This window comes from Hippoglossus hippoglossus, chromosome 4, assembly GCF_009819705.1.
Source record: "Hippoglossus hippoglossus isolate fHipHip1 chromosome 4, fHipHip1.pri, whole genome shotgun sequence".
Taxonomy (NCBI): domain Eukaryota; kingdom Metazoa; phylum Chordata; class Actinopteri; order Pleuronectiformes; family Pleuronectidae; genus Hippoglossus; species Hippoglossus hippoglossus.
The window spans coordinates 18,394,251-18,420,078 of record NC_047154.1 but is presented as its reverse complement, the minus strand read 5'-3'; the positions used below and the strand labels follow the sequence as shown (position 1 = coordinate 18,420,078).

Sequence of the window (25,828 nt, the reverse complement as noted above, 5' to 3'; positions counted from 1 at the left end):
ATGTATCGCATTTTATTCCCGCCGTCTCCATCTCTGTTTCTCTTTATCTCCTCCCTCCGATACGACTATATGGCACTTCGCACCCCCGCAGTTCTGTCAGAAGAAGCGTCTCTCACATCGAAGCATGTAAGAAAATCAAATGATTTTTTTTTTCTCTCGCAGCATCACACGCTCGCAAAAAATCCACGGACAGCAGCCAATCGCATCAGCAGCAGCCTGCTTGTTTTTTCCCCCAGATTAGAGCGACGACTGCAGCAGCAGCAGCTCTAGCCCTCGTCCTCCTCCTCCTCCTCCTCCTCCTCCTCGTCCTCCTCCTCCTCGTCCTCCTCCTCAGAAACATGTCTATCGGAACCCACAGCACACGCTTACGCATAAACATAATCAGACACGCCTGTACATCCCACCTGCTGGGATGAATGACATTTGGAGACAGTGGATCAGAGCACCCCCTGCTAGCTCTAATTAGTCATTGTCGCAAATCAATTAGGGTGAGGGGGGAGGTTCGATGTCTTCATCTTTCCTCACTCATTTGCGAAAAACGTCAGTGGAGGTAAACCCACCGTAACTCAGTTCAGCAACTTCAAAAAAATAATACCCTCAAAAATATGAATCCAGTTTAGTTTGGCCTCCCCTGAGACTGATGACCTTCCTGCCTCTGTGCTTTGTTGCAGAGGAAGCATTTGACTTTTTTTTTGGGACCAGATTTTTGTGGAAAGTTTATTTCACACAAAAAAAGTCGTATTTCCTTTTCCTTCTATTTCTCACGTCTAATTCTGGTCCAGATGATCCGTTTTTTTGAAGATCATCTTTGGGGGATGTGATCCTTTCTCTTCGCTGAGCAACCCCTGTTGATCATTTTTTCGGCCCAGACTCTATTTTTTTCCCTTCGCTTGATGGGCGACTTGCCAGCTTCCCATCAAAGTGCGTCTCTGAGCCACATGTCCAGTTAACGCTGTCACAGATGGCTCCTTTCCGCATGAACAGCTAAGGAGACCTGAGTCTACCCGGACATCTCATCGGCTGGCCGAGGCCTCAGAGGACTTCTCCTCTGGAGCAGATAAGACTTTGAACCATCGCCGCACTCCTCAGACCTCTGACTCCCATCAGCCCCGTCTCCACAGCTGTCAGCCAAGAATGCGGACACTTTTCCACACCTTTCACTTGCAATGCCTCAACCCCCCGAGCCGCAGACAAAGGAATCGTTCACAGTTGGTTTTCACCGGGAAACTTAAGCTGGTTTTGCCATTCTCTATCTCCCTTTCTTTTTTTTTTTATTCCTGTGAAAGGACCCTTCTAACTTCTGTTTATGAAAGCTCCGAGATAGCAAATCCATTTATTATCCTGGTCTCTATGGGCTGTGATATGAAGGGGTTACCCAGCAGTAGCAGTGGGGGGGGGGCCACTGACACCCGTGGCTAACCAGTCTGCTCTGAGGAAGATGGTGACAGCGACTGGGATTCGGTTGCATGTCGGTGCGCCTCAAATCTTTAATTCAGGCCCCCCTGAGAAGGTCCTGAGTTCATTCACGATGACATGATATAGTTTATCATTTGTTTTGTAACCTCTGTCATGATTTCACTCATATCTGTTTGTCTGTTTGTTTACTTTTCAGCAGAATACGCAAAAAAGCGAGAACTGATTTGCCCCAAACTTGGTGGAGGGATTTAACACGGGTCAAACCCATGACTTTGTGGGTGCAGGTCCAGAATAAGCGAAAGGATTTAGGATTTATCTTTTCATTCCTGTCCTTTTTTTATATCTTAAGATATTTTTCTTCAGGAAACAATGTATAGAAAATCTGACATTTATTGTGTTAATGCATTATCAGACCCCTTCCTTTTTCCTGTTATTTTTCCATTGTAAGAGCGAGACAGACGTGTGCAGGATTGTTTGGCCTTCAATGGACGTGTGCGCTCTATTCAGTGCCATTCTAGTTTCATGGTCTTTTATGATTTTCCACATTTTTGTTTTCATTTTTTATATACGGAGGCTTCTCTGTTGCAGCCTTTTGAAACCATTTGCCTTTATGTTTGCTGTTCTTTACAGATTCTGGTCTGAGCAGTCCTCAGAGTGAAGCAGATATTGACTATGAAAGTTAGTCTCCATGCTTTAAGCGTTTGCATACCAGCTTTCTTTATGTTTTTCCGAGCACAGCTTGCCTCCATTTTCAAATACATAATTTGCATTTGTTTGTATTTTTTTCACATGATGCAGCAAAAATTTCTGCTCTAATTAATTTAATGTGGGTTTCTATTTCTTTTATAAATTTATTAATTGGATGTCAGTCACGATTCTCACTTGGGCTGTTGGCTACGCATTAATCCCCCCACGCATAAATAACCTGTGTGATCCCGTCTGCTGATGTAGAGACGGTTGAGAGGTGTTTCTTTACAGGGGAACATGTCTGTGTTATCCCTCTCCCCCCCCTCTCCCCTCCCCATCCTCACCTCCTTGTTGTTGTTCTCCCTCTTACTCCGTTCTCCTCCTCCTTCACCACCACTGCTCCATTTCCATTCTGATCTAACGGGGTCTTTCCTGTGCTCCGAGATAACGAGCAGCATTAATTAGAGCTGTGGCAAACAATGGCTCGACATTTGATCACCCCCTACCCCCCCTACCCCCCCTCCCCCTCTCCCCTCTCGCTGCAAAAAGGATCATCCGAGAGAGAAAGCTAACTTTCTGGGTTTCCTCTTCCCCCATATTTCCTCCCCCTTCTTCATATTCTTTGCTTATCCTCAGACAGACAGACTTCTTCCCTTTTATATGGAAATATGAAACATCATAAATAGGCTTTTTGAAGAGACGCTTGTTTGACGTATCCGAAAGAATCATTTCTCAGGCACATCGACTGCGCATCGGGAGATTGGAAATGTGTAATTATAGGCTAGTCTGTTTTTCTGTGTTTATTGATCAGGCTGTCGATTGTGGTGGAAAAAAATTACAGAGTCTGTGCGCGGATAGGAAAAATCTCTGGGTGAGAGGAGGGGGTTGTGTAGAAAGGAAAAAGATGCAGTTATTTCTTTCTAGCAATAATTTGTCCTTGAGTGACTTTGTCAGACTACTGCTCGAGGCAACGCCCCGGTTTTGAAAGGGAATCTTTTCACGGATAAACACGGCGACGTGCAGCGGCGAAATGAATACGAGAACAAATCAGGGCTGATCCTCTCGTTTGTTTTGAGAAACACAACAAATGAAAAGTACACAGGGAGAGAAATAGATGCACAAACAGATAAGTTTAGTCTAGAGCTTCTTAAAAGCTTTTTGCAATTTGTTAGGCAGGCAAAGGCCAACGTGCGACGGAGTTCAAATTACATATATATATATATATATTTTGTACAGTTTTAAGTATTCAAATCGTTTCCATACAAGTTTACAAAAACATTCTGCCAAACGCTGGTTTGTGTAGCCTTCAACCTGTCCCACTGGCAGTGCATCATGGGATTTTTTGCATGTATATGTAAACACTCTGACCTCATATATCTCTGCAACCGTAACAGATACTTAAACATGCAGACTTTGGGCAGTAAACACAAACTGAGAGGAACCGATAGAGTTTGAGTTCATCTGTATTTCACACACGCTCATAAATACACATAGACAAACACACAAACACTCACACACTCACACACACTTTGATCTCCCTTCAAACAGCCCGCTCTTGTTCTCACAAGGAGAAAGTGAGGGGCCCCTCATTTGCATACACAGTAACTTATTTTTGCTCATAGCTTCTGATACCTTCTCTTTCAATTTAAGGCAAGGAAAATGAGCTACCAAATTAAGTTTGCAACATTTCCTATTTTCTTCTCGTCGCTCGTCTTGATGAATTTTCCATTCTGGAAGAGATTAATAACTCCTTCTCCTTAAGTGGTGCCACCACCATCTGCACGCGTTGTTAACTCGCTGAGAAACTTAAGTACGAATAAAACACACATTAATATAATTGGAGTTCTGTTCTTTACTTTGAAAGCTTTTGTTTGGGTTCATCAGGAGGTTGAATTGAAAAGAAAATCATCTAAAAAAAGTAGAACAGTGTTAATTCAGTAAACATCATTCAAATGATCCGTTAAGAAGGTTCATGGGTGTTTGTTGCACAACTCCTGTCAAGTTGTCTGCTAATGTGGTGTGTCCATTCATTTTCTGGAGAATGTCACGCCATCCAGTGTCGTCTCCACTCGCCTCATATATCTTCATGTAATTGACGCCGTCGCATTGTTCCCTCAGTGTAAAATAAATTACCATCACTAATGAAGACTGTCAGCACAGAGAGTTGGGCTCCCCCCCCTCTTAAGTTAACAAAAGCAACCACAACATCAGTGACCCAGTGACATGGTGGGGAGGGTATTAAGCTTCATCAAAAGAGGAATACTGAGGACGCTTAATGGGATTATGTCGATTTGCGCAGCCAATTAAGTCTGAGTAACTTTATTTTGTGAGGAGGTTTCAGTGTTGGGTTGACGTTTGACCTTGTCACTCGGGGGGGGAAACAGGCTCCTTACTATGAGAGCATTAAGTATTTCCCGGCCCCATGCGGGGACAGAGCTACAATCTATGGCTGCTCCATATTCCATTACATGGCCTCAGCATTATGCTCCTAAATGGATTAGCGACTGAAGTGCACAGCAGTGCTGATAATATTGTAACAGCGGCAACGCAGTATTGAGTGGATATTGGAGCTTGTAAAAAAAAAAAAAAAAAAAAGGGAAAAGAAATCTCACAATCTTTCTCACCCGGCAGAAAAGATAGTTCTTTATGAGAATTCCTTTGAATAGAAGGCAGAAGGATTTGGGAGCAGAACATATTGGACGTGCAACTTCATTTTTTAAATTTTTTATTTTGGAAGGTAAGAGGTGTTTGTCTTAGACCGCGAGGGAACCGGGAAAGGATAGAAATAGCAGCTTGCGTGCTTTGCACCTGCTGGCTGGAATGGAGCAGCTCACTTTGTCACTCAGCATCACTCACACTCCTAAACCTCCCTATCCCCTCTCCCACCCCCCCTCACATGGTCGCCCAGGTCAGGGCTCTGGTCGAGTAGAAGCGTCTTTTTGTTGAGGCAAATTTAGCCGCTATGCTAACTACTGCAGCACAATGAGAGCATCATAGACTGAAGATGCAGAAACAAGCCTGTGGCCTATCTTTGGTCGGTCCACATTCTAAGATGATAGCTTTCCTCTCATCTCACTTTTTAATTGGTAGGATTGATGCTCAAAGTAACAAAGTTTAGATAATTAGAATAAGAATATATTGTGTTCATTGATAGACAACAAGAAATACCTCAGTTTAAAGCAACATCATCCTTAAAGACTCAATTCCATTGCAAAACAGTTTTCTTTTCCTAGTGATCTTGAGTTTTCCTCTTTTCTGTTCATAGCCACTGTGCTAAAAGGAAATGTTGCTTTTGATTATCTTCAGTGAGGAGAACAAGGGATTTTTTTGTCAACACAAGGAGTCCATTGATCCAGAGAGTTAAAAAAAGGCCTGTCCTGTTTCTTGTCTTGTGATTTCACCATCAAAACCTTACTTTTTTTTTTTTTAATCTTATGTCATTTTTAACTCTTTTCCCAGGCTATTAAAACGATTCATGCCTCTGGATGTAGGAGTCGTGATCACGTTTTTTTCTTCACTGGCAACATTCAGCACTTTTAAGGCTCATTGGTTAACTCAATCTGTCAGGATCATGATAACGGTCGGACTTCATACGTTTGGGTCTGTGGGTGTTTGCTGGCTTCTTTGTCGGCCATGCTTGGCAAACCTTTTGAGCTCTGGCCTGGTCCAATCAAGTGCCTTTAACATCACCAGTCAATACATTCTGCTGTGTGTAATATTCACCATGTTCGGCACAAGCTTCCTCACCACTAAAACCCAACTTCCATTGTTATGTGAGCAAGTAATTGGTGTGCAGTGTGATTTTTTATGTTGTGAACTTGTGTCCTGTCTGCACCACTAATGAATTTTCCTTCCTCGGAAATGTTCTCTCCATTTTTTTGGCAAACAGGTATGATGAATCATCCTCCCATCCCCATCTCAGAGCTGGCGGAACACACGGAGCTGCTCAAAGCCAACGACAACCTCAAGCTCTCGCAGGAATATGAGGTGAGTGGGCCAAAGGTTAAAATCCTTCAAAGTTTTCTCGGCGTATTGACTCATGTCTGATTTGTGTTTTCATTGTAAGAAACACAAGAGAGGCCCTTCTCTTCTCTGGGGGAAATGTCGGTTTCTCCTATTTAACTTCTTCTCCCTGCATTTTTGACAATGTTGAATGAAATGAAGGACATATCAGTTGCACTCAGCCTCTTTGATCCGCTGATATATTTCTTGCCTCAGCACGGCAAAGAAAGTCAGCTGTCAGTTTCTACAGTGAGAGATTTTTCTCCTGAACTCCCAAATGCAATTTCCTCAAATTCTTGGCTCACTAGAAGAATTACTCAGTAACGCATCCTGAAATGTGTCTCTTACAAAATGTGGGTAACTGCATTCAACAGAGGGAAATACAAACACTTTTAACTATCTTTTGCATAATAATTACTAAAACATGCAAAAAAAAAATGTATTACTGAGGGTAGCTTCAATGATGGAAAATCAATGCACAGTTGTAAATATTCCATGTTTTAAAGATGACAGCGGCAAATGTTTATTCAATATAGAGTCAAAACCAGCACAAAATGCTGACCTTATACAGTATATACATACATAGGAATTTCCTCTGTTAAAAATATGATTGATAGTCGAGTAAATCACAATCCGGATAATGTCACAGTCACAAAATGTTATAAATAAAATGAAAATCGAATGTAAAAAATATATTTTTCGCCTTATTAATATGATCAAAATTAGAAAATATAGCCTCAGAGTAGCCTTGTGCTTTGTAAGTCAGCAACAGTCCAGTAGGTTGGATGCACACAGATCAATTCGCATACAGTTGCCAAATCTCATTTTACAAAAAACCTTATCACATTTAAACTGGTTTTGATGCTGAACATTAACATTGAACTTACCCCAGGTCCTGTTTAAATTTTTTCTTCAAAGAAATGTACCTGATTATTGAACAGTTAGTCGATGGAGGCCTCTGGTCATGATCTCTCCTCAGTCTGTGGAGACGTTGATGCAAACAGGATTTCCTGGTGATTGTTCTATCAAAGTAAAAGACCTTCTTTTCAAAACTGAACAGTAAAACAGGGATTTTTTATTACTGCCTTCTAGTAAAGTAAGTATTTGTTGCCATATAGCAACACTATGCAAAAAACTGGGGGAAATTTAATATATTTAAAATGTAAAGGCTAGAAATTACAGGTCGAAGGCTATCTCAAAGATTTATTCACAAAAATGTACTAAATGACTCAGTTGGGGGATAAATAAATGCTTTAAAAGTCGTTAACACAACATTGATCTTTCTTTTACAACAGATATATAGTCCGCTGTTTTAAGCAGAACTCCACTAATGTGATTTTGGGTAAAAGCTCACCAGCAGACCGGCTTCAGCATAGTGTGTGTGTGTGTGTGTGCGTGTGCACAGATGGGTGTGTGTGTGTGTGTGTGTGTGTGTGTGTGTGTGTGTGTTTGGAAGGAGTAACTGAGCTGTCTGGGCTCTGAGACCGCAGCGGTTATAAATGACACCAGAGTTGATTAGAAATCAGGAGCGCTGAATCAGCTCTCGTTTGCATACAAGCAATATCCTTTCCTCGCCATCCCTAAATCACCGTGCCTGTCGCCTCGCTGCGCGCCAGGCTAAGGTGGGAAGCGGCTACACCAGCAAAGATTGCCGTCATCATGCCTGCTGGTCGGTGGATGTTGGTGGATAATGACTTCTCATAGCAATCCAGTATTTCTTGGGTATCTATTATTCATAAATCCACATCCGGGCTGTGTACCAAATGGACAAGCTTGTTCCATTCGGGGAGGAAGAGAGGCGAGAGACACGACGCCAAAGTTGATGCTTTGCTGCAACTACAACTTCTAATTACTTGGCTTCCAGAGAGAGAGAGAGAGAGAGAGAGGGAGAGAGCATTAAACCGCCCGCTCGTCTCTTCTCCCGCTCTTTCTTCCTCGCTCCCTTCCTGTCCCCCTGCCCCTTCGCAAAACCACCCCACAGGAAAAATAAATGACCAAATTAAATAGAGAAGTGTAATTTTAATTTTGTTATTTTCTTGATGAATGGCTGCTCGTCCGGGGACCCCGGCTTGCCAAGCGCAGCTCTACGGGGCTTTGACTGATTGGTTTTCAGCCAGGCGGGATGCGAGGGAGGAGGAAGAAATGGGAGGAAGAGGGGAGCGAGGAGCGGGAGGAGAGAGACGAGGTGGGGAGGCTCGGTTAATGATGAGGATTCAGTGAGGGGAGAGAGCGCAGAGCATCACAGCTGGAGAGCGGAGATGAAGAGGAGATAATCTGACGTACAAGCGGTAATGAAAAAAAGGCGGCCCGGGTTTTCAGAGTTTTACCTGAAGATGCTGCAGCCAGAGTCAGTTCCCCTTTCTACTGGCAGCCGGTTCGCCGCCATGTCCTGAAATCTCGTCCTCTTGACAGGAGCTGACATTCGTCTTCAAACATGTCATCATGAGGAAGAGGAGAAGAGGAGAAGAGGGAAATTCATGATGGTTTTTATTTATTTGATGTGGTTTCCCTTTTTTGAATTTGGGGGATATTTGTGGGAAGTGACCCCAATCTTTATGTGCACACACACACATGCACACACACACGTGCACACACACATGCACACTCAGCTCAAGGTATTCTAGAAAGAAAATGGGGAGTAGCTGGGTGTCTGCTGCATAGAGAGACTGTAAACATTGGAGAGGAGATGGAGAGACAATAGATGTGTTTACATAGACCTAGAATACTTTGAAGATGGAGAGATACAGATAAGTGTGGGCAAAGATAGAGGGATAGAGAAACAAGAGGGAGAGAGGATGAAAATGAGAGAAGCAATAAAGACCGTACGCGCGAGATCACATTTCCAGTTGGACTTCAGTGTCCCTTTAAAGCCCCGCCCTGCACGCTGAAGCCTGCAGATATCCGTCAAGCCTTCGTCGCCACGCCAACAGAACGAGTGGCGCTTATAAGCAAACATGGACTCGTAATGGAATATTTAATTATCCAGACACGGGAACAGAATACTTATCTGGATTTCTTGTATTATAAAGAGGCGGCTGAATTTGTCTTTCACGTGGGCGTCAGGACTCGCTCCACACCCTCGCCGACGCCTTCATCAATATTGTTATTTGTCATTATGTAGCCGACCACATTAATGATCGTGATTAAGTAGTTGTGTGCTGCTGCTGCTGCTGCTGCTGCTGCTGCTGCTGCTGCTGCTGCTGCTGTGAGAAACAGGTTTCACCATAACATGTATTTTCTCCCTTTGGGGGAAATCACCCTCTCAATCTCTCTCTCTCCTCTTATTCCTATGATAACATTCACTTTGTATTGTTGTTGCAGCTCCTCTGATTTCTTCCGTCTGTGTGTGTGTGTGCATGTTCTGTTCGTCTCTCCCCATCAGTCCATCGATCCAGGCCAGCAGTTCACCTGGGAGCACTCCAACCTGGAGGTGAACAAGCCCAAGAACCGCTACGCCAACGTCATCGCCTACGACCACTCCCGTGTCATCCTGGCTCCCATTGACAGTAAGGCTCACACAAAAACCTCACGCCCTGCACCGTCACCACCACCTTCCAGTGGAGCTCTGCCTTTTTTTGGTGTGGAACATTTGGGAAATTCTCGTAATTGCAGAGATGATTTAAGTAATGAGGAGTTTGTACTAAACAGACACAAGACCAGATGGGCCGAGACTGTGGAGATCAAACTAGGATAATACATAGCAGTGCAGAACAGAAGACGCTAGAATGGAGTAGAATCTAAGCTGTACGGACTGGTCTGCACTAGATTATCTCAAATGAAAAGAAAGAGCTCTACTACAGTCTGGATTGCACAATTGTCTGGACTCCACACAGTAGCATGAGGCCAAAGAGAATAAAGTCGAAATAATTTATAGCGTTTGAAGTTCAGTTCAGCTCGTTTCAATTCCCAGGAAACGGCAAATTTATAGAACAAAACTGGGTTTTGTTGGAGGCTAAACGAAGGACTTGTCTCAGCTCAACTCGGTCCACAGCAGCTAAGCACTTTATGGAATCAGATTATTTCTGGGAGTGAGGACTTGTTTGGGCTCATCTTTGGGCCCAGTCCTATCTCACACTCTGAGAGTGTCCCAGAAATTGAACCAGTGTTTTCACTGTCCCACTTGTCTCATCAGATCAGTCCTCCTCTCCTGACTTCCCTCTAACTGCCCATAGACACAGTACTGAGCGTCTCAGAGCCAGAGAAACTCTCCCTCTGACTGCTAAATCTCAAGGGACATTGTCAGAGGTAGTCACCCTTCACCGCTGACATTGTTCTGGCGTCGCATCACCACAAGAGCTCCCCGACTCCTCGCACTTGTGCCAAACTCCGGTACTTTGCTTTTGTGTGAGCGAACTAAACGCTCCAACTAGATTTCAAAATCTCACAATAGTCGGGCCAATTTGAGGCTACGACAACATGCAGAACAAAATTATCCCAGGGAAAAAAATGTCTCGTCCATAAATACATAAATTAATCAAGTCTGAAATTTCTATTTTACACTGCAGTGATTTTGCCATTAGTTGAAGCAGTAGAACAATTCATGCACGCCGCCATTCTCTGTTCACTTAGCTATGACTAAGGCCAAGGCACCACAGTCAGATTGTGCGACGTGGTTTCCGTTTTAATGACATTTGCCTTTCTTTTGGCTTCTTTAGTTCCTTTCTTCCTTTCCATTCCTTTATCTTTCCTCTCTTTTCTTCTTTGAACTCTGTCCTCCATCACTCTTGCTCTCTACCTTTCACTCTTCCTCCTCGTATTCCTCCTCTCCACCCTGCTTGTTGTCCTCACTGCGTCTCCTCTCTTAGATTAGCCCAGTCAAGTGTTTCATTGTTTCGCTTGAGTGAGGAGACGTCAGTCAAAGAGACGTGACTCTCCAACACAGATGCTGCCACACTGGAGTCTCTTCTCCACGGACAGGATTGTAGAAGTTGGTTAAATGAAGACGGCTGATGTTCTGTCGCGTCACTTAGACAAATACTCTAATGGCAAGATTATCTTTTGGCTTAAACCTTTTTCCCTAGAACAACTGAATTACTGAGGGTGTAGTGGCTTTGCAGAAAACTGGAAGACACCGTGACTTTTTGGAAGAAGAACAATTCACACCACGACACCCTCGGATCAGTTTGATGACAGTTTTGAGCCTCACGTGATGAAACTCGAAACTTGTTTTTGAGCCGTTTTTAGACATGAACTCCTTCACAACAACATGAAAGTGTCCGGAACATTCAGGCGCGAGGTGGCGTCTGGGTAGAGCGTGCAGGAGGCAGAACATCACGTGTGAATTCCTCTGCGAAAATCACAGTGTTTTGTTTGCAGGACATCGACACCAGCGTCAGTCCTTATCGCCAAAAGCTCTCGAATCCCGTTCTTTCCAATTTGACATCTTCGTCTGTGTCCTCTACGTGTTAGGGCACCTCTTCTTCATCCTGAGTTAGTATTAGTATTATGCAGCCTTGTAGTTAATTACACATTTTAGCTTTAAAGTGGCCATTTACTGTTGCAGACATTTTAAATGATGCTACGGGACACCACGATAGTTGCTGTCAGTGGTGCTGGATACACCGTCCGTGGCATTTAAACATTGCCAGTGCACATCCATCCATGCAGCGACGCAGACGGGCTTCCTTACGGCTAGATTTAGTGGTACCGGTGTGTAACAGAGCACGGTAGCGGGCTGAGAGGGATGGAAGCTGGATCCACCTCCTGGCTGTGGGGCCACGGGCGGCTGATATACTGCGTCCTCGCTATCCTCCATCTTCAATCACACTCCAGCGTCGGTGGTGGTAAATCAGACGGAGGCTAAATCATCATATCTACAGAAAGCAAGGCACAACCACAGAGGGACAAACGAGAGAACAATAAAAGAGCAGTAAAGGAGGTGGTGATGGTGAGCTAATTTGAATGGATTCAAATGGAACAACCACAGGTTTTCTTTCAGCTCTGCAGTGGCGCAGCATGAGAAAGTTTAATCTTGCGTTATATCTTGCTTTTCCACTCAAAACAAGATCCAACAAATACTGGGAAGGAGTAATACCTGTAATATTTCAAGTCCCAGAATCTGACATGATCTAAGACAGTCCCATTTGTCTCTGGACAGTTCCTAAATCTTATCTGATCTCGGCCGGTTTCCACTTGTTTCAACAGTCCGAGGTGTGAGGAGTCACTGCATAAGCAATTTGCTTGTTTTTCCTTTTTCCAGTCTTAAATCTTCACACCTTTGTTGATTGGGAAATGGGGTCAGAGTGTAAAAACAGGGAATTACTGAGGCAGATGGCGTCAAACTGAAGGGGGCAAATAACGAGTGAAGTGAAGTGATGAAAAAATTGTGAATTCCGACAGGATCGAATGAAAACTACCATGTTTCACCTTCTTCTCTGTTTCCTTTGTATCCAGGTATCACAGGTAGCGACTACATTAATGCCAACTACATCGATGGCTACAGGAAGCAGAACGCCTACATCGCCACCCAGGGTCCTTTACCCGAGACGTTTGGGGACTTCTGGAGGATGGTGTGGGAGCAGAGAGCGGCCACCGTGGTCATGATGACCAGGCTGGAGGAGAAGTCACGGGTAAGTCTGCTCCACCAATTTCTGTGGAAAACGCCGCGGCTCTGTGTTTCTTTTTTGAGCTTCCCTCCAGTGACCTGACAAACCACTTTAAATTTTGTGTTTTTTAACTTAACCTCCAAATCAAATCACTGCTTCGTGAGACCCAAGTCCAGGAAGCAGACGCTGAAAATAGCACAGTGTTACACTGATTTCCCAGTTGCACACCTGAATGTCACTGGTAGAGTGGAAATTTGAATGGGGTTGGTGGAAACAGCAGAGCAGGGTGATAAAACAGAGTTAATTCAAAGACGGTGTACCTGTGCACATCTGATAAGTTAGACTCCGCGTCCACTGGGACAATCTTTATAGACTTGGCTTTGCTTTCTCGTCTTATTTGAAGCGGAGACTGCAATCTGTTGCATGTTCTCCACAGTGCTGAGAGCTTAACGACACGGAGCAAGCAAGAAGATAAAATTAAAATTTAAGCAGCGGAGAGGCACAGAGTCCTCGCAGCACCTGTGACCACAGCGACTCTCTGCGTCCTACACACCGTCTGTTGATGTGGCGTGGAAGGAAAACCTGCCCAGGGAGCACATTGCATTTCAACAGGGAGCATTGTTAAGGTGTGATCACGCTCGTCCACTTTTGTTTGTCCTTTCGTTTTCAGAGTCAGCCTCAACTTTGCTGGATGTCTATCTTTTGGAAATGACCAATTTCTCGCGTTGCCAACTTTTATCAGTTCTGCCAGTGATATCAAGGTTTTCGGAGGAGGAAGTCAACAGCAGCACTTTAAACCCAGAAACTATCAGATTAAAAACAGCAAATGTAGTAGAAATAATGGCAGCTCTCACTGTGATAATGGTGGATCAGTAGAAAGCACACTGGCTCTGTTAAGGAAAATCGCTTAAGTGTTTGACAGTTGGATATCAGTCCCATTTGCCTCTAACAGCTTCTCATTATGTAAACCTGCACCTGTCGTACCTGTTTATCAAGGGTACGCTATTTTCTCCGACACCAAAAAAAGGCTTATCATAAAATGGTGTGAATGCATCCTGAGGATATATCTGTAGGGATGTGAAGGGTTGGACTTATATGTCAAAAAAACCAGCCCCGATGTGAATGTCAACTCAGACCTGTGTCAACATCAGGCACGTTCCCTCCAGGTGTCTCCACTCATTCCCCCTCTGTCCATCCCGTTCCAGTTGTTTACCTATTCCCCATCCCGACATGCGCGTTCCCCTGCTGTCAAACGTGATCAGGGTTAGCGGGCGGTAGAACTTGAGTGTCAGCTCGAGCAGGAAATGGGAGAGAAAGCAGGAGAGCGGCGCGTCTCCCTCAGTAGCTGTCACATCTCGTCAGATGTCCGCCGGCACGTCACACCCCATATTGAGTTGATCTTTATTAAGCAGTGGGCTTGGAGGAGCCGGTGCTTTATTTTCAGCGGCTGACAACTCTTACTTGACACTTTTTAGGAAAATGAATCCGCGGGGAGACTATATTGAGCTTTTATTAGGATGGACCCTGAATTAAGAATGAACAGTCAAGTGAGCATGTGCCTTAAAGTTCTAACGCAGCCCTGCAGGCTGACCTGTACACATGTTTGATTAAGGTGGAAGGCTGCAGGCAGGATCTGTGTGTGTGAGGTTGAGGAAGTTAAGCTTGAACAGTGGAGGTGCTGCTACATCCTGGTCACATCTGTTCCGTGTGCACTGTGTTGTTTCTCAGATGTGAAACAGCGAGATGCTACCCTGGTGTTTCTGTCAACACCGCCTGGTGTTTGAATCCACAGGAGGTTTCGCTTTATGAGCGCCACACGAGCGCATGTATTCGTGTGAGAGGGAGCGTGGGGTTTGAATTTTGTTTTCTCCTCCTCTTATGTGTGTGATTGTGTTTATTAGAGGAGACACCATTTATCAGAATGTGACGTACCGCAGCTAATACCTCTGTGCGTCTTTCTTTCTCTTCTCCCTCTCCTGCAGATAAAGTGTGACCAGTACTGGCCCAGTCGTGGCACAGAAACCTATGGTATGACCCAAGTCACCCTGCTGGACACGATAGAACTGGCCACTTTCTGTGTCCGCACTTTCTCCTTGCACAAGGTGAGATGATTTCACACACACACACACACAACAGGAAGGAGACACAGAGAATTATAATGTGGATAGGGCTAAAGCATGTAAGCATGCATAAAATATTTGAATTTATTGCAAAGGTCGCATAGTGAGCTCTGGAGATGTAGAAAGTGAGATTTTTATATCTTGTGTGGTTATAAATCATCTAGATAAATGTGAAATAATCAAAGCACTGATTTCATGGAGAAATGCACATATTCAAAAACTGCCCTAAAAGCAGCCTTCAGGACTTGTGTGACTTTGTGATGTCATGACTACACAGTTTGTGTCCCCAGCTCGTCCCACCTCAACCTGCCATCCAAGCTATCATCTATATATTCGTAGTATAATGGACATATTTTTTAACAAACTTTTTATTTAAACCATTCCCTATATTTTGTACTTCTATGTATTGTCATTGTATGGGTCTGTGTGTATTTCCATTCTTGGCTAAAGCGATTGTAAAGAAGCTCAATTCTTCCACCACGGATTCTGATTACAAGACAGAAAACTGTTGAGGTAACGCAGAACAATTGTTTGGTGTCAGGAAACCAACATATAAATCTACATCCTTCCCAAGAACCAGTGATCAGTGGTTAAAGCTTATTTGCTTCTGAAACATCTGAGCATTTTAATCAGATTTTGACCAGCCCATTCCTGCTTTCACTGACCACAACAATTTGCCGTCACTACCAAGCAACAATAGTAGGATAAGATCCATTAACCGTGATTGGCCGGGCTGTGCATCACTGAGAAAACACTCAGATCAGAGCCTTAAAGAGCTCAAAACGCAAAGTTCTTGCAAGAGCTCGAGAGAGGAACCCAAGAGAGCAGCTGTAAAACTATACTGAGATTTCCTGATACTTAAAACCACAAATATATTGTCATATTTTGTCTTATGTAAAAAAAACATCAAATAAAACACTGGAAAAGTGGAAAATATAGGACCTGTAAAGTTGGATAACAATTCACTGTGTGCCCAGCGAACAGAGAGCCAACTAGTCACAGCTTATAAAGACACAGACATAAAGTTTAGCAACAGACATGATGGCATGACATTTTCTATTTAATGTAAAAACACATGCATATACAAATATATGTCTTTGTCCCCATCGTCCTCTCCGGTCCATCCCTCTCACCTTGTTCAGCTCTCTCTCTTCTCAGTAGATCATCTGTTTATGTGCGTCTGCCAAATTAGAGCACTTTGGTAAAGTGAGCAGAAGAGAAACTCAATATACATAATTGGCAGACTGCTCTTATGGCTCTGTGCAGACACACACACACACACACACACACACACACACACACACACACACACACACACACACACACACACACACACACACACACACACACACACACACAACACGAATACGCAGAGACAATACTAAGAGGAAGCATTTTGCACATGTATGCATGATCACATGCACATAACAAACATGAACATGAAGCCACGGTTGCAAGTAGAAAACCCAAACACATGTATTTACATACCTCGGCACACATGCATAAATATGATGTCACACAGAGATACACGCCAGCAGTGCATTTAAATACAGACAGGAAGAAAATGGACTTACCATCACATTTACATGCAAACTCATTCTCACTCCCAGTATCCCCCCCCCTCCTCATAGTCATGCAAACACAAAGTAGCAACGTGAGCTGTCAGGGGACATTTCCAGGATTTTCCCTCTTAACCCCGACAGCGTCACATGAGAGTCACGGCCGACTTTTTTCCGCTGGTGTGTCAGCAGAACAAAGAACACCGTAGTGAACCGGTGACGCTACAGATACCAAGATACCAGCAGCTCTGGTTGCATTTAAAGCCGCCTGGTTGACATTCAGGGCCATTTGCATTCTGCAGCCCTCGGCCTCCATCGGAACCCAGCGATATGATTCTGCTGCTATCTATCCTCTCGCCCTCCTCCTCGTAACTGCAGTCATCACTGTGATTTCTCTCTGAGCTGTTTTCACTTTATATCTCTGAGGTTGGATTTGTGTGAAGTGTAAGCAGAGGCTGGCAGTAAATGCACAAACATACAAAACAGCACCGTGATACCCGCACACACTTATATGTATGTGTGTCCTGCAGTGCTGCAGAATTGTGTGTTTCTGTGCAAAAACATTTACATTTTAAGAAAACAACCGAGCACCAGTCGTCCGCACACAGCCTTAACTGCAGAGACAGGGGATGTCCAAAAAGAAAAGGGAAAAAAAAAACAAAGGAAATAAGAAGTAGGTCAGTTTGCTTTTAATTACCACACTCATTTATTCATTTATTCAGCAAGGAAAACAGTCCCTCTGTCAGGGAAGCAGAAGCACTGCATTGAAATGCAAACAGTACCTCCATTAGAGGAATCTTCCGAGAGGAGAGGACAGAATTATGCGAGGGAGCATTTTTTCTTCCTCCTTTCTTACTTACTTATCCTTCTCAAAATCTTCCTCTGGATCCCAGCTTGCATCTTTGATGCGTTGAGAGTTGAGTTTGACATCGGAGCTGACAGGGAGCTGTGTAATGGGGGCGTGTGCTGCGTGTATCTGCAGATGTTCTGAGCGGAAGGTACCGTGAGAACGCCCAGATGAAAGCACCTGTGCTGTCCAGTGTAGAAACGATCATACCAGATTTTGTCATACTGAGGCCACCTGATCGGCTGCGTGTGTGTTTCCCAGAGGAAAATGACACTTTATGTACCGATGTTGCACCAAAAATCTATTTTAAGAACGGGCCGCTCGCCCCCTGTGAAGGCAGCTGACAAGTCCATAGTTTACACATGCACACAGAAAAATGATGAAAATCCCGAACATGTTATTTACTGGGAGTTGGGTAGTTTTTGTGTAACGTACCTGCTGCTTTACCAGTTGAGTTAAATTTAGTGACATATGACACATCTCCAAAGTCACAGAGCTGCGTGTGTCATCTCTGACGTCTTCTCTTTGTTTCTCTGCGACCGAACTGCATAATTTAAAGGCTTTTTGAAAAATGCATATCCCAAAAAAAAGAAAGAAAAAGAAACCTTGTTTGAAGTGCTTTGTTTATTCCATGTACAATAGAGCGTTTCATCCACTAAACAGAAGGTCAGTGGTTCGATCCCTGGCTCTTTCAGTCTGCATGGACTGAAATGTTTTTGGACCAAACCACAAATTGTCTCTGACAGGTCTGCTGAATAATGTGTGACTTGCAGTGTTAACAAAACATGAAAATGATATTGACCTATTTCTAAGGTAGAACGAACCCATCGTCGTTTGGTAGTTCTCCACATTTACGGCAGATATTTTTAGAAGAATAGAGCACTAGTGGTGGAAAGTAGAAAGAATAAATTGAAACAGCAGCATACCTTCAGCACCCACACACTGCACTAAAGTCGGTCAACCAGCCAGTCCAAACCACACCACCACGTCCAACCCGCCTCTCTTTTTGTCTCTCAGAACGGCTCTAGTGAGAAGCGGGAGGTTCGTCAGTTCCAGTTCACGGCGTGGCCTGACCACGGCGTGCCAGAGTACCCGACCCCGTTCCTGGCCTTCCTCCGTAGAGTGAAGACCTGCAACCCGCCTGATGCTGGACCCATCATAGCCCACTGCAGGTGAAGAGTATGAGTGTTATGTCTTTTTTTGTTGTTGTTGTGCCAAAGTGCACAGGTTTACACTTTCATGTGACTGTAGTTTTTCGCCTCGTGTCCATCTCCCTGAGTGTGTGGACACTCGTGAGCAAACCGAATGGCACAGCTCCCTTCTGTTTATCTGCTATTATACGTTACATAACACAGATTATACAAACACACGCTCTCTTTCTTACCAGACCTCCATCTTTTTCTTTTCTCCATTGGTCACATCATCGTTCTTTTAAAAGCACCACCCCCCCATCCCCCCACTTTCATTCTCTCCACCTCAGTCTCTCTTTCCCCCCCCCTCTTTGTAAAAAGCCTCGCCGTAATCCCTTCCCATTTTCCCTGCTTCTCCCTTTTTTTGCTCCTTAACCCTTCCTCATTTTACAAGCGATATTTCTCAAATGGCTTATTCAAATTGAAACCTTCCTTTTTTGCCGAGATAAGAAGACTGGTGAGTCCGAGGCGCTCCACAATGGAAGCTGAAATTCGACAGCCTGCCTCGCTCGCTCCCCATCACTCTCCTGTTGTTTTTCTATCTGTTATTCTCGGTGGTTTGTGTGTTTCCTCTCTAGGTATCACTATATCCCTCTGTTGTGCTCTCCTACTTAATTATTTAAGCCGTAATGCCACAACAAATTTACAAGCATTAGTGGACATACATAATCACCTTGTGCTTTAATATTTTAGTAGTGAGAAGAACAGTAAATTACAATTAACGACAGCATAAATATGGCAAGAACTTAGTATTAGGTAAACAGATATTCATAGCCACACTACCGTGAAAGGATACGTCCCTAGAAATAAGGGCGAGGGAGAAAATCATTTCTATTTAACGGACCTCTTTAAAACCTCCCTCTTCTCTTTCTCCTTCTTTTTATCCCTTTCAATCTTTCTCTAGTGCGGGTGTCGGGCGGACGGGCTGCTTTATCGTCATCGATGCCATGCTCGAGCGTATCAAGCACGAGAAGACGGTCGACATTTACGGCCACGTGACGCTGATGCGGTCTCAGCGGAACTACATGGTGCAGACGGAGGACCAGTACAGCTTCATTCACGATGCACTGCTGGAGGCGGTGGCCTGCGGCAACACTGAGGTGGCTGCCCGGAGCCTCTACTCCTACATCCAGAAGCTGGCGCAGGTGGAGAGCGGCGAGCATGTCACCGGCATGGAGCTGGAGTTCAAGGTACAGGATATTCAGCAAATTTGGGGTTCTACGGTAAATTATGGCACTGACTGACTTTAGTACCCCATTTTGGATTTTCACAAAGACAGACGTCAACCAGTGGGCACCCAGTAGAGCACATACCTCCACCAAGGCCCAACAGTCCCCTTAATTCCAATCAAGCTGCAGCAAATAACACACATTCACAGATATCAGTGCCCTTAACATGCCAGATTTTCTCATCAAGATCAATGAATTATTCTCTGGGAAATAAATTCATTAAAAATCCTTTATCTGCTTTTTTCCCACTTTGGATCCATTACAAAATGTAATTAAATCTTTCAAGGCCCGTGCTCCCAAGTTTCGTGAAAAAACGTTCACCTAGTTTTTGCGTAATTCTCCTGACAGACTAACAAACCAACCAGCAAACAGACACATGTGAAAAGTCCTTGGCGGAGCTAATTAAAACAGCTCAAAAACTGTGACCAGCAGCATTCAAATCAGATCAGAAATCGTAGACATATTAGATCAACGTTTCACTTTTTGGAATGAATCATTGAGAGTTTGGTCACCTTGACTTGAGCAATTATAAACCTTTTTAAATTCTTTAAATTCTTCCCAGAAGTTACTTTGGGTGCAAGTCAAATTTCTTTGCTCTTCTCTTCAATATTATTTTCAATGAGGGTAGTTGCGCGATGTAATAATAGATTTTTGATTTTTGATCATGCATTTATTTTCCTTTTTAGACTTGAGCAAAACAAATACATCAGTCGTTATTGACCTTCAACTGTGTTTCTGGCAAAAACTGTACAAAACTGTAAAACCAATTGCGGAGACTGGGGAAGACACAAAATGGATGATAATGGGCGGTGATTGGGGAAACTGGTAGAGTAATGTTTCAGCTAAGTGAGGAGGCAGTTTACAGAAAATCCTTACACCTCAGACAAACTGAATTTGTATTAAGGAGAGAGGCAGGTGGGGGCATCTCTTTGAGCTGGTTGCTGATACAGACGTAATGGAAACACTGAACAAACACAATGTAGAGTTCCGCATTTTCAGATAAAGACACTTCTCTGGAAGATGTAATACCTTTCAGCCCCAGGTAAGTAGAATATAGATTAAACCTGCTATCTATAGCTGGCAGCTATTTGTCAGTCTATATATGCTGCCGAGGTAATGGGATCTAACATGGACTCAAAAAGCAAATCCCCTTTATTTTCAAGCCGGGCTTCAATAATTAATTCGCTGAGATACACACTATTTTGAATCTGTATTTTTTTGAGGAACTAGAGAATGGAAACATTAAAACCCTTCACTGCCTGGGCGCAATGTTCATTTTTTGGGAATTGGGAAAAAGCCAAAGCTAAGAAAGTGGGTTTGATCCAGCATGAATCAGGCAAAGGACTTTTGGCTGAAAGCAGCAGTGACCTGAGTGGAGGTTTGAGTAAAAGAAGAGAGTGTATGCTTTCTAAGAGAAATTCATGACAAAGCAGAAGGTGGGGATACACAAGCGGAAACTGTGTTTACATACATCTCCATTAAAGATCTCGAGATTCATCAAGTTATAAACTCACCTCAGCTTTAGCCGCTTCGCTATCTGCTGACCTTGAAGCGCACACACGCTCGCTCTCAAATCATCCGTCATCTTCCCGTCGTCATTCATCAACGCCCCCCCTGCCGAGTAACAATAACAGTGCTGGTGTGCTCACGCTTTTTTCTTTTTTTTCTACTCACCGGGGCACAATGGTGATGGGAATCTCCATCGCCATCCGTAACAGGGATAGTGCTGAGCCGGCATCAGGAGTCAAAGAGGAATTAATAACGTCCACGCGCTGCAGTCAGGATAGCGAGGAGAGGTGTCTGTGAAGAGGGGCGGGGGAGCGAAGTAATTAATACTTGATGATGACAAATGTAGGTGGATGGCAGGGCAAGCAGAGGGAGGAATGTTTGGCTAATGAACAAAGGGACGACTGTATGCTACCTTGGCACAAAGGAGGTGATTGGACAGAATGCGGCGTTATAGGGACGGCGGTGAGGTTTTGTCCTCCTCAGGTTGGAGCCAGCCGTGTGCAGGGCTGTGCTGTGACTGGTGGGACTCGCTGGAGTTCAGCGGGCAAATTGAAGCTTGTTGTGAAGCTGTCAGACTTTCTGGCATGTGCACCGCTAGCAAGAATATTAAGAGAAAGATTTATGTGCAGAAACACATTTGTTCACAGAAGCACAAACTCCCCTGAAGCAGACAGGGCAACAATCACAACACAAACAAAAAAAAGAGTACTAGGATTCATGAAATAAAAGGAAAGGGATGATTGGAGAGTCATATTCGGAAGCCAAATGCACACAAGGACTAAAAGTCAGTTTTAGTAAGAAATGATGAGATCTACAAGAAGCTTAAAAGGCATTGTGTTGAATTGTAGGCACATAGTAAACATAATTTATACAGTCAAACATTATGTCACGCACACAATGTACTCAGAAGATAATGTTTTCTTGGGAAACTATAAATAATGTAATTACATGTTAATGAAGGATGTTTATTTAATCATATATTAATTATTAATCACAATTTGTTAATCAGGGTTGTAGTCAGGTCATATTAGGATTAAGATAAAAACATCCTTGGTCTTGTGTGTTTCTTGTCAATGGGCAACTCTTGGTTTCTGACTATGGCACCAAAAACAATGATCTTTATTGTGGTGTTAACACTAATGTATGTAATGTATCCCTCAGCCTAATAAATAGACTGTACTATAAATGAGAAGGAACTGGCAACCGACCAGAGGGACCCTAGGTGCCTCTCTGCCCCGCTGGATGACAGGTTGCCAGGTTTGGCTCCGGTCCCTGCACCCACTGAGGGGTTTGGTTTGGTGTAGCTGAAGGGGCCTCTTTAGCGCTGCCAGTCCACCTCAAACGGTTCCAGGTGCCTTTGTGAAACACAGATCAAAGCGAGGACAGGAGCGAGGGATGAAGGGAAGGGAGAATGAGGAAGAGGAAGAGGAAGAGGAAGGGCTTGACGGACGCCTAGTGGCCACGGAAGCGTTTTTTCGGACATAGACCTTCAGAAAATGTCCAGAACACTGGGTTCAGACTTTCAGAGTTTTGGTTGCACATGTGATGAACGCAGCCGGAGATTTTCAGAGTCGGACGTGTTCACAACAACAGGAAATTGTCTAGAACATTCAGGTGAGGGGTGGAGCCTGGGAAGAGCAGCAGGAGGCGGGACAAAACACATACAAACTGTGGAAAGTTTAGGTGTTATTGTCTACATCACATCAACACCAGAACCGGCCCATATCGCTAAAAGCTCTCGAAACACCTCAAATATCTTGAGAGATATTTGTATTCTTCTAGTTTTGTGCCTGTCGCGTCTTAGAAATGGCATCAACACGCCCACTTGCTTACTGTTCACTCGTTCTCACCTGGGCTCACTCGGACAAACATTTCTACTACAGTGGGATGGAGAGAGAAAGAGTGGAGGTTAGTCTAAAGGGAAAAGGGAAAGATGGCAAGTAAGACCTTGTTTACACACAGAGGGCAAAGGAGAGACACTTTCACTTTGTGTGTTGTGACAACCACGGAAAGACGAGAAGTTCAGGAAATAGAATCTGCAGCTCATGTCTTGTCGCTTACGATGCTGATAGTGTCCTCAGTGCATCATGCTTCTCTCTGCCTGAACGGGCCCTAAATAATCTGACTGGGTTGTTTTCCATTTGGAGGCAAGCACTAACAAGCAACCATACACACACACACACACACACACACACCATCACACACACACACACACACACACACACACACACACACACACACACACACACACACACACACACACACAAAGTCTTTGTTGAGACACTGAAGCCAGTTGTAAGACTTGCTGACCCACAAACTCCCACTGAGGTCCTTATGACGATGATGATGTAGCAGTACAGCTTTTCGTTTTGATTATGATGCTGTGTGTGTGTCTGTGTGCGCGTGTGTGTGTTTGTCTTTTTGAACATCTCTGTGTGAGTCTCTGTTTTATGCGCGCACACTACACTGCCATTATCAAAGGCACTGGTGACCCAGTTCTCGGCGAGTTTTCTGTTTGGTACAGTCTTGATCCAGAAGCTTGTTAGTCTGGGTGTGTGTGGCATATTTGCCGTCATTGCTTGTGACCCTGCAGGACCCCACAAGTTGCAGGAGGGGATAAAGTTTCTCAGTCGCTTCCTGATGAATATATTCTTGATAAACAATGTCCCTTTGAAGTTGTGCCATCATCGGGAAAGCTGGGTGAAAGATCAGATTAGATTGGGTGCGCTTTATTACTTTCCGTCATTGATATTCTCCTCTCTTTATCTGCCTTGCACCTGTCCTTCCCTCCCCATCTCTCCTCCTTTTATCGTCCTCTCCTGCTCCTCCGTTGTCTCTTCTCTTTTCATGCCTCCTCTTCTCTACTTGTAACTGCCGTGGCTTTTGCCAATTCATTCCCTGCCGCCCTCACCCACTGTTCTCTCTTTTCATTTTCTTGTCGTCCTCTTCCTCCTCCATACCTTTCATTTCACACCTCCTGTGTTTTGCCTTGTTTCTGTCCTTGCACTCCCTTCCTTCTTTTGCTTTCATGCACTCATCCACTCTGTCTTTCTGTGTCCCCAGCGTTTGGCCAACTCCAAAGCCCACACGTCGCGCTTCATCAGTGCCAACCTTCCCTGCAACAAATTCAAGAATCGGCTGGTCAACATCATGCCCTACGAGACCACACGCGTCTGCCTGCAGCCAATCAGAGGCCTGGAAGGATCCGACTACATCAACTCCAGTTTCATTGATGGATACAGGTAGGAGGAGGGGTCACGTTGCAGAAAATGTATAACATGGTGAAAAGACAAGAAAGTTGATTCTCTTAACCAATCACTGTACACTATAGTAGTTAAGGTTAGAAAGAAAGTTAAACAGACAGAGAACAGGTTTTAAAAGGTAAAATCTCATAGTAGAATATTTCACATTTTCGTGTTATTGTCTTCTCTACATGTTTTATCATAACATGTAGAGAAGGTGCTGTGGGTGAAGGATATGGAAAGTAATTTTCAACAATTTCTTGGCGATCTTCATACAATCAGTAGAAAAATTATTGCTCTGGCTTCAAGATGTACGACATCACCAGAATAGTTTCAGTGTTTAACGTGTTTTTTACTGTATTTGCAGGCAACAGAAAGCCTACATCGCCACACAGGGCCCTCTGGCCGAGACTACAGAAGACTTCTGGAGAATGCTCTGGGAGAACAACTCTACCATTGTAGTCATGTTGACCAAACTGAGAGAGATGGGACGGGTACGACTCAAACACACGTGCATTAAGCGCTCAGTTGATTCATGTTATTTCTTGATCTGTATCAAAGTTGGAATAAAATAAGTAAATTGATAGAACCTTTATTTCAGCTGTTCTAATCTCTCCTTCTGCTCAAACAGGAAAAGTGTCACCAATATTGGCCTGCTGAGCGCTCCGCCAGGTATCAGTACTTCGTAGTGGATCCCATGGCCGAGTACAACATGCCCCAGTACATCCTACGAGAGTTCAAGGTCACAGACGCCAGGGTAAGACATACTGACAATACAAATAGTTCAGAAGACTGAAAGGCAATAAAGCACCAAATTATTCTGCAATTTACACAATCGCACCAACAACCGGACCTTCACAGGGGGAATGTGGAGAGATTACGTGAAAGTAGATCACATTTCACACTTCATAAGTTCCGAACATAAATGTCAGATTGTAATTCACTTCTATAATTAAATGGGTTTCCACTCAAAATGAGATATCATGGCAACTTAATGTTGAGAGTAACTTCATTCAAATAGTTTCTGTTTAAATCCTATATCTCCACACACACACACACACACACTTATAGAGATATGTACTTATACACAATCAGACACACTATCCACTGTGTGGAAATCAGACATAAATGCTGTTTAAGCTGGTATACAGTGATCCAACACATACGCAAACCACACACGCACATACACACTTACATAACCCTGTGAAGCGTGTGCAAAATACCTATCTGAAACTGCTCAAACACACACACACACACTTTCTGCCTCATCTCCATGCTGATTTACTATTCTCAGCACAAATATACACACCCATGCTCACATAGAGACACACGCTCACAACATATATTATATATACTGTATTTTGTCACAAAGATACAGACACACACATATAAACAAAAACTTGTGTATGTATGTTCAAAGGCCCCATGAATACATGCATGTGTCATGACCATCACATGTATTCTTAACAGGGACTGAATCAT

General features: G+C 43.9%; 1 protein-coding gene across 18 annotated transcripts in view; it reads left to right on the top strand.

The window, feature by feature from the left end:
• ptprsa (protein tyrosine phosphatase receptor type Sa) overlaps positions 1–25,828 on the top strand; it is a 227,817-nt gene that overhangs the window by 190,599 nt on the left and 11,390 nt on the right. For 11 of the 18 annotated variants that reach the window (XM_034583994.1, XM_034583991.1, XM_034583988.1 and 8 more), the window contains 10 exons: positions 2,047–2,094; positions 5,993–6,090; positions 9,488–9,611; positions 12,499–12,674; positions 14,633–14,752; positions 18,194–18,348; positions 19,271–19,556; positions 24,168–24,346; positions 24,714–24,840; positions 24,978–25,103. In XM_034583994.1, coding sequence (XP_034439885.1) covers positions 2,047–2,094; positions 5,993–6,090; positions 9,488–9,611; positions 12,499–12,674; positions 14,633–14,752; positions 18,194–18,348; positions 19,271–19,556; positions 24,168–24,346; positions 24,714–24,840; positions 24,978–25,103 — 1,439 coding nt within the window. The remainder of the gene's footprint in view (positions 1–2,046; positions 2,095–5,992; positions 6,091–9,487; positions 9,612–12,498; positions 12,675–14,632; positions 14,753–18,193; positions 18,349–19,270; positions 19,557–24,167; positions 24,347–24,713; positions 24,841–24,977; positions 25,104–25,828) is intronic. The other 7 variants (XM_034583993.1, XM_034583992.1, XM_034584000.1 and 4 more) reach the window with 1 other exon arrangement.